Source organism: Schistocerca americana, chromosome 10 (assembly GCF_021461395.2).
Source record: "Schistocerca americana isolate TAMUIC-IGC-003095 chromosome 10, iqSchAmer2.1, whole genome shotgun sequence".
NCBI lineage: Eukaryota > Metazoa > Arthropoda > Insecta > Orthoptera > Acrididae > Schistocerca > Schistocerca americana.
This window is the reverse complement of record NC_060128.1, coordinates 192,731,458-192,744,149: the sequence shown is the minus strand read 5'-3', so window position 1 is coordinate 192,744,149 and position 12,692 is coordinate 192,731,458. Positions and strand designations below refer to the sequence as shown.

Sequence of the window (12,692 nt, the reverse complement as noted above, 5' to 3'; positions counted from 1 at the left end):
CTGGGCTCACGATCGTGTGGATTGGACCCTAGACGAGTGGAGAACAGTGGCGTGGTCAGACGAATCCCAGTTTCAGACAGTAACAGCTGACGGTAGGGTCCAAATGTGATGCAGACCCCCTCGAAACCGTGGACCCGAGTTGTGATCGAGGTATTGTGCGAGCTGGTGGTGGCTTCATAATGATGTGAGCTGCATTTAAATGGAATGGACTGGGTCCCATTCCAACTGAACTAACCACTGTCTGGAAGTGGTTATTTCAGCTACTCTGACACCGTTTGACACAAATCTCACCAAACAATTGTGGGACATAATCGAGAAGTCAATTTGTGCACAACATCTTACACCGACGACTCTCTCACAATTACGGATGGCTATAGAGGCAGGATGACTCAATATTTGTGCAGGGGACTTGCGAAAACTCGTGTCCGTGCCACCTCGAGTCGCTGCACTACGCTGGGCAAAACGTTGTCCAACATAATATTAGGAGGTGTGGGGTGCCTCAGTGTAATCTAATATTGGAAAATCTGTGAAGGAATAACAATAACATTAATTAGGGTTGATTGTTGAGCAGCAGACAGGCAGATTAAAAAGTATACTAACCTATCAGATCCCCCCCCCCCCCCCCCCCAACTCAGCCACTGGTGTTGCAGCTAGCAGCCCACCACATTTCCACATTCAGCACTGCAGCAACCTCCCTCCCCCCTCCCCCTCCCCCTCCCTCTCCCTGACCCACGTCTCTTCTATACTCCCCCCCCCCCCACCACCACCACCACCACCACCACCACCACTACCACTACCACTACCACTACCACTACCCACCCTAGCCAAGATTGCCTCTCACTGCAGTCTGACCCTAGTGTCTGGAGATGGCAGTGTCTGTGTGTGCGTGTGTGTGTGTGTGTGTGTGTGTGTTCTCCATCTACTTTTAAATATGCCTCCTCTCTCTAGTGAGTAGCAGTCTGGCGTAATTTGTTTTTCATTAAAGTTAAATCTGTCTTCATCATTCTATGTGTTTTTTTGTTATGAAAAGATTGTATATACCCCCTCATTGGTGGTGGTTGTTGTTGTTGTTGTTGTTGTTGTTGTTGTTGTTGTTTCCCGTTGAAAGGCTTGTTTGCTATAGCTCTTGACGCTAGTCTGAAGGGTGCAAGCCTCATAACCTCTGCATAACTAATGCAGCCAACATTTATTTGAACTCAATAACTGAAGTCAAATATTGGTCTTCCTCTACGGTCTTATGCCGACACTTCCCTCCTGTACAGAATGGATGATTCCTCGAGTCCTCAGAATGTGTCCTTTTGAGCATTGTCTTCTATTCAAATTGAGCCCTAAATTTCTTTTCTCTTCCGTTTGATTTAGAACCTTCTCATTTGTTATTCGCTCTGCCAGCATAATCTTTAGCATTATTTTGTAGCACCACATTTGAAAACTTGCTATTATCTTCTTGTCCAAACTATTTACCATCCATATTTCACTTACATATCAAGTTACTCTCCAAACAAAAACCCTCCGTAAAACACTTCTCTTTTTCAGCACCACTTATACCTGTTGCCAGTCTACATTTTGTTTCCTCTGAATTTCTGCCATCATCACTTATTTTGTTCCCCAAATTGCAAAGCTCATTTACTACTTTTATTCTCTCATTCCCTAATCTGATTCTTTCATCATTGCCCACTTTGATGACACTCTGTTACCCTCATTTAACTTTCATGGGTACAATTTCCTTTTGAGACACTATCCACTCTGTTCGACTGATCTTCCATGTTCTTTGGTATCTCTTGACACAGTTATATTTTCATTAGCAAGTCTCAGCATTGTTATTTGTTCTCTCTGAACTTCAATTCTCTAACCAAATTTTTCCTTGGTTTCCTCTCAGTGTACACATCAAATAACACAAGAGGTAGGCTACAACCTTGTCTCACTCCTTTCTCTAGTACTGCCTTCATTTCATGCCGTTCAACTTTTTTAACTGTAGTATGGTTTCTGTGCCTGACTACTCAACTAAAATTCTAAACTGAATAGCACCCATTAGCCTCAATATATTGTTTTTCACAAATCTGCCATCTGCTATTAACTGTAGTGCTAAAATTTCTTCAAGGGTATTCCTCCTTTCCCTAAAACTGAACTGTTCATGTCCTAATCTACTTTGTTTTTCTTTCCGTTCTTAATTAAAGTGCTCTTGTGAGTGTTTTTGCTACTTGGGAAGCAAGAATAACCAGTCATTGTCTGTATTAATGTCCTACGGGTGTGTATATAAAGCAGGAAAGTGCGTAATGATAAAATTTTGCTTAGTAGTTTAATATGGATTAATGAAGACTGTGAGGAAGGCCAGTGAAGTGATGTATACACTAAATGAATAAATGTTGTAGACTTTTAGAAACCATATTGTATGGAAACAAGTGATGAATATTGATGCACAGAGCGAGCCTCCGTGGGCTCGACACAATTCTTGAACAAAACGAGGTATTAGTTAGTATTATTCTCCATTGCAGAGGACAGAAACAAATCTAATTTGGATGTAGTGAAGGCAGTTATGTAATGTTTAAGAACACCACATATGTTGAAAATGTGCCACTGAGACTGAGAAATGTACTGTGCATGATCAGGTTGTACACCAAAAGGCATTTGATGATACATGTTGTGTATTCCGGGGCTCTGTCTTGTGAAAACTGAGATGTTGAAAACCCGTCACCATCAATAGTTTACCGCTCCAGTTGCCTGGGTATGGTTAACGAGGACTCTTCCTTTCTGTCTGCCCATGTACCATTCTTCTGTAAGAACTGTATGCCATCTAATTCCACTTACTCCTGTATCCTCCTGCACTTGGTCCATCCATACCTTCCTCGGTCTTCCTACTACCGGTCACACCTTTATGAACCAATGTGTTATACCTCAATGCGTTTAATGAGGCTAGGATCACCTTACCTATGGAACAGACTCCTCATAACTTCCTAAGATTGTGTGATGATGCCAAAGCATTTTGACTCTGCTTGCAATCAGTCTGAGTGGTTGCAACAGCTCTAGATGTGGTGTGTTGATTCCTCGGCTTCTTTGCAGAATCTGCACTCTTTTCTTCTGCCAGTTTCTTGAATATGGCATTCAGTGCATTACTTCTGATGGCTTGTTCCTGTGTAACAAAAGTCAGTCCTTAATTTTCCTTTTTTAGTGTTCAGTTGATCTGCCTAGGTCAGGTCTTTTCTTCATCTGTTTTGCCTTCAGTTTTCTCAAAAAACTGCCCACATGACAATTTATTGCATAGGCTGTCAGTATGCCAATGGAGAGTAGTTTCCTCTATAGAGTCTCGCTTTGCTGTACTTAAAGAATCTTCCCGTTGTCGACTCCAATCGGAGCCAATTTTTACCCCACTTTCACGTAGTCTGCCAATGTGTGCTGGTCTTTTACCAGCACCTTGAGTCTGTGTTTTACTGGTGTCCAGTTCATGATGCCTATAGTGTTTCTGCCAATGGGTATGGCCAAGGTATTGCTTGCCTCCGTGGTACTGCAGTCTTTAAGTTGGCTTTTCAAAATCCGCTGACTCTTTGCGTCCACTCTTTTCTGGTCAAATCTTTTACGTGCCCACGCTTGAAGAGCAGAGAGAATGGCGGCACCAGTAGCAGTAACAACAACAACAATAATTGTTGTTGTTGCTGTAATTATTATTATTATTATTATTATTATTATTATTATTATTATTATTATTATTATGTGGTTATGTAAATGTAGAGCAAAACAATTAGGTCCCAAATTGTCAAACACTTTTGGATGCCCTGATAAGTTGATATTTCCAGGCATGGGAGAACAGCACCCAGCGCCCTCGCTCCTGTGTAGACACAGCGGCTGCCCCAAATGGCCTCACATCTCTCACGGACCTGGCTTCAACTGTTCGCAAGAGGTGGTCGGGAATCCAGCTGGGCTCAAGGCTCTTCCAGGTACGTGTGATAGAAACTTTTCCTCGTATCAGTTTGAACGGAAAGTACTGTAAAGTTCAACTTTTCACCTGACCCCTCTACATACCTTTGAAACCCAGCAGCAGTTCTGCTGTGCTGCCCTGGGACTAGTAGTTTGCTGGAGAGTATGGTTTCTTTACAGTATAGGGACAGTTATTTAGATGAAGCAATATTTTTGTGCTGTCAGTGAAACATACGCTGTGTTTGTTGTGCGAGATAACTTGAAATTACATTTTTGTGCTGAGTGTAAACATTCTGATAGTGCATTTAGGCATTGAATAGAGAGAACTTGTCAACAGCCTACATTAGAATCATCATTGCCTCAGGTGTAGAGCCCCAGCAGCATAATATAAAACGCTTCCAAATGATACGTATTGCTATTTCTGTTGTCTTCAGTCAAAAGACTGTGTTGGTGCAGTTCTCCACATTAATCTGTCCTGTGTGAGCCCCATACCTCTGCATAACTACTGCAGCTTTACACCCATTTCAGCCAGCTTACTGTATTCGAGCCTTGGTCTTCCTGTACAATTTTTGCCCCACCGCACTTCCATCCATTACCAAATTGACGTGTCTTCAATATCTCGGGATGTGCCCTACTGACTGATCACTTCCTATGGGGAAATTGTACTGTCGAGATCCGTCCCTCCAAATTTAATTCAGTACCTCCTTATTAGTTATTAAAAGTACCCATCTAATCTTCAGCAGTTTTCTGTAGTACCACATTTCAAAAGTTTCTCGTCTCTTCTTCTGCCATTCAGTTTATAGTTGTTTGCTGAGTGTCAATGTAGATGTAGATGAATATTTGCACAGTATAGATGTAGAATTTTAGTTAGGCCAACAGCTAAAAACTCCATCCCCTAAAGACTACAGGCCCTGTAGTGACAATTTTGATCTGTACCTGTGTTGTACCGATGATTTTCACTTTTGTCTGTCAGCTATTGTTTCTTTGAAAAGACTTGTATCAAAAATGCCTCAGAAGCTCCTTTTCCTTTTTTCTCCATAGTTTTAAAATCATTTAACACATGCGTCTAACACTACATCACACAGGCCTTCGACCGGTTGGGAGCAGAAGACGACTCGGACCCCGACGCAGATACGGACGATGTAGAGGTGGACGAAAATGCGGCCCGACCAGAGCCAGACAGCTTGGAGCCGCAGGAGAAGCAGCCACCGACGACGCGGGGACAGAAGGCGACGGCTGACGCGCGGCCGGCGACCACGGCGGCAGAGCGCGGGGCAGTTGGGCAGCCAGCGGGCTCTTCGCCACAACCGGCTGCCGCCGGGGGCAAGTTCCGCCGGCTGCAGATGAAGTGGGAGCTGCTTAGTAACAAGGTACCCCAGCCTGGCTGCAACTTCGCTGTTGGGTCAGTTATTGGTGATGTCGTATCTGTGTATGAGGGATACTGAGAAACTAACCTCCGATTGGATGCTAAAAGTAAACAAAAGCTTGTAGTTTCCCAATACGTGTATGATTGGTAAAAGAGAATTCAATGTTGTGTCTGTCGGATCTCTTGTTTCATTGTCGTTGTGTAAGCAGCAAGCGATTGAAACGGATGGCACTTTTCCGTCTCCCACCAGTTGAGAGGTACATTCTGTTATTCACTTCCTGCGAGTGGGAGGAGACGGTGCCCCCGAGATTCTGTCAGTAGTGCTGTTGGGGTTATAAGGGGTGGTTTTGTGAGAGAGTGGTGCAGAAAATTCTCAGCAGGTCACACAGATGTGCATGATAAAAGTCATTGAGAGAGAGAGACATTAAGATGAGACTGATGAACTTGGTTAACATGTTGATGAAATTGTGTGCACACATCATCAGTTTACAATTTCCAAATTTTCTGAAGATGTGCTTGAGATTTGAGCAACAAGCCTGTTCATTGTTGTCACAGGATGGTTAGGTTACTAGAAGTTTTGTGTATGGTTAGTACCAAAGTGTTCAACCTGATCATCAGAAAAACAAAGTCTGGGTTTGGCCTTGACATTTCTTCAGATTTGACATGAAGAGGTTGAGGAATTTCTGAATATAATGGACACTGGGGTGGCACACATGCTCTAAGGAATAGTCCAAAGATTGAATGCGCACTTATTCTTCCAATGTCCCAGAAAAATTCAGCCAGACGCCACCAAACCTCAGAATGGCGGATACATTTTTTGGGATCACAAAGGAATTTTAATAACAAATGAATGATAATACTGTGACATCAGAGTTTCTTAAGACTGTCACAGTAAGCATATGAAGGTCAATATGAAACAAACATCAGTGTATGATTACAGAAGGAATCATTCTCCTTCATAACTTGAATCAAATAAAGGAAAGGCACTCCTTTTGGCTGGAAGATTCTTCAACATCTTCACTGCAATCCGGACCTGGCACCAACCGATCTTCATCTCTTTCAAAAGATAAGGGCCTGGCTGACTACTCGACCTTCACAACCAGCGATGCCCTCAATTATGCTGTCAACCATTGGCTGAAGCACCAGGCAGCACCATTCTTTGATGAAAGGATAAAGAAGCTGGTGTAATGGTACGACAAATGGGTGACTGTCTGGAGAAGTACTGTCAACATGTAAACACATATTGTACAATTGTTAATGTCACTGATTGCAACTGTTTCATAGCTGTTTTGCATTGGTTCATGAACAGTGTGACATTGCTTTCGTTAACTGATGTTATTATTGCATGTGCTAGTTGTTATACTTTTTTGAAAAGTAGCGCATCCAACACGATGAGTTGTGTGAAGAAGCTAAGTGATGAACAAAATAGCAAACAATCTATTGAACAAAAAATAATGTGCCATTCATACATTTACTTCTATTTTGGGTTTTCATACCTCAATCAATAACAATAGAACTCTTATTGGATCACTTTGTTTGTCTGTCCGACTGTTAGAAACCCTTTTTTTTCTGTAATGGGTAGATGTATGCAGTTGAAGTCTGTCACTTCCTAAGATTTACAGTCTCGTGGCAGAGTAAAAAATTGAAGCTTCTAAGTCAGCGAAGTCCAAAGATAGGGCTATTTGTCACATATTCTGATTCTCTCAAACTCGCTGATCAAAAACTTGTTTAAGAAGTAAGGTTTCACAGCACAGCCAAAGGAAAAAAATCCAAAATTGTTAATTTTTAGTTATATCACACTGGGGGGAGGGGGAGGGGGAGTGGTAGTTACATCCATCTGCTGAGACCCATTTTTCTCAGGAATGAGTAGACATATTAAGTTGAAGGTTTCGGGCTCCTTTGCGGTATAATAAAGGTTAGCTTCTAAGTCAATGCAACCAAAACATACAGCTAGCTATGTTAGAATTTTTAGTATTAACTCACTCATGAAAACATATAAGGCACTTCACGTTGACCTAGAATCATCAAAGTTGGCAAAAAACAAGGTTTCAGTATACAGCCAAAGAAAATAAATCTGAAAATTGTTAATTTATAATCACATCCACACACAAATTTTATTGGCATGTGTTGTCAGACTTCAGTCTTGAAATTAAAACATTCTCAAAAGCCTCGGAATCACTGGGACCAATATCTTGCAAACATCAGTGTCGATAACCGGCAAAAATCATTGACTCTAGATTCTTGAAATGGATGAAATGTCTGTATACATCATTAAGTCTGTACGGAACCCTCAGTGAGCAAGTCCTATTCACACCTGGTCAATTTTTTGTGAATCATCGGTATCGGTTGGATTAGTTTTGTTGTTGTTGTTCCGAGATGGAATGGAATTAACCCGACCTTGTAAGTGTTGACTGAACAAGTGTTACACTAGTCATTTCTTTTGTGGACGACTTAAATTTTTTTAAGGTTCTCCCAATGAATATCAGCCTGGCATCTCCTTTTTCCCCAACTAGTTTTATTTGATCATTCCATGCAAGTTGCTCCAGATGGATATTTTACAGCAGTTACTGTTTCCATAGATTTGTCACTCCGTAATGTAATCTGCCTCTGCTTGCAGTCACTTGTGAAGAGTAACGTGTTCCTATTTTGAACGGTTCCTGAAATATTGGATGTTAACAGGCCAGTGGAACAGAGTAAGAGTGTTATTCACATGTTACTCCGGTGTTTTTACAGGAACCGTCTCTGTCCCCACAATCTGGGGGCAGCAGCAAAACCACCTCACCTTCGGAGAGCAGCCCGTCGTGCGTGTCTTCTAACCACAGCAGCAGCAGTGGGGGGCCGGCCGCCTCTCCCGGGGGGCGTGCTGGTGCGGGCAGTCGCATCCCGAGGCCCGTCGCCTCGCCCACCCGCCAGCAGCCGTCCGGCATCCCCGTGCTGTCGCCGGCCGCCGCCAGGGTGCCCAACGGTACGTCGCTCCTTATCGCACAAATATGTTCTCGTGCTCTTGCCGACTGCCTCGAGATTTAATAACTTTGTACATTGTGGTCTCCGTCACTGGTTACAGCAGGAAATTGCGACAGCTTGAAATTTATTTTCCAAAATAAACTGTCACAAATGCATTACAGGTTCTTTTGCTTTCTTTCTTTTCTTGAACATCAGGTTCAGTCACTGTATTTGAAAGTAGCTGTTCCATAAAGAAGATACATTGAGCCACGATTAAAAGACACTCACCTCAGGCCGGAGTGCGACAGGGGGGGGGGGGGGGGGGGGGGGATGGGGAAAGGGTAGTATTGTGCAGGTAGGGAGAGAGATGAACACTGTCCGGTGGAGTGTGCGGGGACTAGACTCCACCGGGCACGGTGTCAGGGAGGTGGGGGGAAAAGGGACGTAAAAGGAGAGGAGCAGGGAAAGAACAGAGGGCTGCAAATAAACGGGGTGGGAAACTGAAATGGGGGAGGAGATGTTAGAACATAGAGGGTGGAAACTGTTGGGTGGAGGATGTGGGTACAATACGTTACCTTATTACCACAGGTCGAGGCAAGGACGATTACGGGAGCGGAGAATGTGTTTTAAGGATAACTCCCATCTGTGCACTTCAGAAAAGCTGGCTGGAGGGAAGCGTCCAGATGGCTCGGGTAGTGAAGCAGCCATTGAAATCGAGTGTGTTACGTTGTGCCACAGGACGGTCTACTTTGCTCTCGACAACAGTTTGACGGTGTCTGTCCGTCCTGATAGCCGTACTAATATAAAAAGCTGTGCAGTAATTGCAGCAGAGCTGGTATATGACGTGACTGCTTTCACAGGTGGCCCAGCCCCCTATGGGATAGGATAAACCTGTGACAGGACTCGAATAGGAGGTGCTGGGTGGGTGGATTGGGCAGGTTTTGCATCTGGGTCTTCCACAGGGATATGATCCTTGTGGCAAGGGGTTGGAAGTAGGAGTGACATTGGGACGGGATAAGATGTCGTGGAGGCTGGGTGGGTGATGGAATACTACTTCAGGAGGGGTGGAAAGTATCTTCTGTAGGATGTCCCTCATTTCAGGGCACACATTTTTGCACCTAATAGTTTCTTTAAAAAATAAATATTTCATAGCAGCTGGCAAGGGTGTGCGAACGGAACTGGGTGTCTCGCACCTGACTGTCCGTCATAAATAAAACCCAATAACTTGAGAACAAAATGCGATACCCTTCTGCTCTCAAATTAAAATAAAATTTTGGCACCTTACCTACATTTCATTTGCTGGTATGTGTTAACTAAGATAAACCGTACATATAGTTTGCACACTCTGTTTAAAATTTTGTGCAGTGTTTTACTTAATTTGATGCAGCGCAGTATGTATGATGGATAATGAAAAGAAACTGAGTTCTTTATTGAGTAAAAATATCATTTACAAGATGCTCAAAAATCAGATTTTCTCACATAATAGACAGAATGCCGTCTCTCTGCACGAGCACCAGAATTTGCCGACCAGAACAGCCGAAACGAGTCGGCCTCAGCACGGAAAGCAAAGAGTTCGTCTGTTGCCGCGAAAGGGTTAATCTGGCAGGAAATTTCAGGTTAGGGAGAAAGGAGCAGGCCCGTCAGACGGCAGGCTGCGTGTGATCCACCTGCAGAGAGCACGAGAGGAGACCATTGTCTTTTGTCATCTCTGTTCTGTCTGTCCGACCTTCCCTGATCCTCCCTCCTTTCCTTCGTGAGGAAAGAACAAACAATTTTAAAAGCTGGGTATAATTTCCTCTGCTTTCTACAGTATATCTGTATTACGTAGATCATCTTGTTGTGTGTGGCAGAGGGTACTTTGTGTGCCTCTGCCACTTACCCATTTCCTGTTCTAGTTGCAAATGAACCACGGGAGGATCAATTGTTGGTAAGCCTCCTTGCAAGTTTGAGTGTCTCTGATTTTAGCTTTTTGGTCTCTCCAGGAGACATACGTAGGAGGAAGTGATATGTCTGTTGACTTTCTATAAATGTCCAGTCTTGGAATTCTAAACAGTAAACTACAAAGTGATGACCTTGTAGTGTCACCCACTGAAGCTGCACGGTCATTCTGTGATGCTTTCACACTTAATAAATTAAGCTATGATGAAACATGATGCTCTACTTGGGATCTTCTCCATTTCCTGCATCAATTGTGCTCAATAAGTGACCCGGACAGAGTGTGACATTAAATTAGCTGTCGAATGAGGGTTTTTCTGAGTTATCTGCTTCTGAGCCATTTTAGAGAACAAGTTTTTTTAAAGAAAGAATAGCTGACAGATGAAAGTGAAAATTTTGGGCGAAACATAGTTCGAATCACAAGATGCCTGGCACTCACCTTTGGTATGATTAGTTTTATGTGGTCATTCCACTTTGAATTGTTCAGTACACATTCAGATATTTAATGGATGTGGCTGCTTCCAGTGATTGTGCAGCAATCGTGTAATCGTACAGTTTCCACCTATTTATGCTCAGTATGTTACATTTGTTTATGTTGAGGGTCAACTCCCAGTCATCACTCCTACAAAGGTCTTCTTTCATTGCAGCACAATATTCTAATGTTGCAGCTTTTCTGTGTACAACAGCATCATCTGTGAATAGCCTCGTGGAACTTCCACTTTTATCCACTATGTCATTTATAAGTAGTCTGAAAAGTAACACTCCTATAGCACACTCTCGGTGTACACTCAATTACTTTTACATGTGAAGATGTCTCTCTGTGTTCTATTTGATAGCACCTCTTTCAGTCTAATCACAAAACTGTGTGCTCGTATTTTGTTCATTAAGTGACTGTGTGGAACATTATCAAATGGCTTACAGAAGTTGAGGAACATGGCTTTGATCTGGACACCAGTATCTACTACCCTCTGGGACACACAGGCGATCAGAGTGAGCTGCATGTCAATCAATCATTGTTTGTGACATCCATTTTGATTCACAGAGAGCAATTTTTCATTAACCAGAGGGCTCATAATAGGTAAACATAAAACGTGCTACAGACTTACGCAATGGATGGAGATCAGTGGTACAGGCCTGTAGTTGTGTGCGTATGTTTGATGGTCTTTCATGAAAACAAGAATGATTGCTCATTTTTCGAGTTGCTAGAAACACTTGATCCACCTGGGGATGAATGATTAACTGCTGCTAAAAGATCAAGAAGTTATTTCACATAGTCCATATATAGTCATTTGGTTACCGTATTTACTCGAATCTAAGCCGCACTTTTTTTCCGGTTTTGGTAATCCAAAAAACCGCCTGCGGCTTAGAATCGAGTGCAAGTAACCGGAAGTTCTGTAAAATGTTGGTAGGTGCCGCCACAGTTAACTTCTGCCGTCGAATATATGTAACGCTACAGAGGCATGCTTTGCAGGCACAAAGATAAATACTGGCGCCAAAACCTCTGCATCAGTAAACAAATTAAGATGGAAGACGAGATTTTTTTCTCCGCTCCGAGTTTCGACCTCTGCATTTTCATACCTTATCCAACGAAGTAGATACAAATGCCGTATTGTTCATCTTCGAATGTAGCAGCCTTTCAATGTACTATGAAAATCCGACTGGCAAGACTGTTTGGGATGTTTGTCAATATGGCCAACTCTACGTTCTGAATTTTTTCCTACTTGTGACAATACATGGTTGCTAAGAGGAACTTTTGTGAATTGTGAATCACATGCAGTATTCTCTTCACCATCAGAATAATATGAATATAAACATTTCGCCATGTATTCTTTCGTGTTTGCTACTATCTCATTTAAATCCTGTCTGCCTAATAAACTACGAAACTAGAGAGAGACAACAGCAAACGCGGAAGAATATACATATCATCCCATGCTTATATTCGTATTATTCTTACACCGAATAGTGATACAGTCAGAAATGAAGCACGACAACTGACTAGATTTTTAAATCTAAGATGACTGTAATTTCTGTTCAGAATGTGATATACTAAAGAGGCGTTTTAATATATTTTGTATGGGATCTAAAATTTAAAAACCTCTCTCACACCGGCCTGATTTAGCTTCACTGATCAGGATTGTAAAAACATGCGTATATTAAGGGAATTTTCATTGACAAAGCAGGCTTATCACATTCACACAGTTCAATACTGTTCTATCCTGATTAAATTAAGCTTAACTTAAATTCCATAAGGCAGTGAAGCAATTTCGAAGTCTCGGTGCGACGAAAATTGTCAGTCGATCTCCTGGAAACATTTGTAATAATTATTAACTTTCGGTGATCACATGGGGAAGACCAGAGATCTGCTGGTAAGACCGTGTTAGCCTATTTATTTGAAGTAACTGGATATCTTGAGCATACAAAACGGCAGGTTCGTCCAGTGTAAATCAGACGTTCCCCACTGATCCCGTGCAACACAGCGTAGTAAGCAGACACTGTCAATAATAATAATAATCCGTTAAATAATACGCAAACACACTTA

General features: G+C 42.5%; 1 protein-coding gene across 1 annotated transcript in view; it reads left to right on the top strand.

Moving 5' to 3' along the window:
• The window catches only part of LOC124552382, a 229,359-nt gene that overhangs the window by 195,510 nt on the left and 21,157 nt on the right, over nucleotides 1-12,692 (top strand). The window contains exons 19-21 of the mRNA XM_047126645.1: nucleotides 3,789-3,929; nucleotides 4,995-5,279; nucleotides 8,009-8,240. Coding sequence (XP_046982601.1) covers nucleotides 3,789-3,929; nucleotides 4,995-5,279; nucleotides 8,009-8,240 — 658 coding nt within the window. The remainder of the gene's footprint in view (nucleotides 1-3,788; nucleotides 3,930-4,994; nucleotides 5,280-8,008; nucleotides 8,241-12,692) is intronic.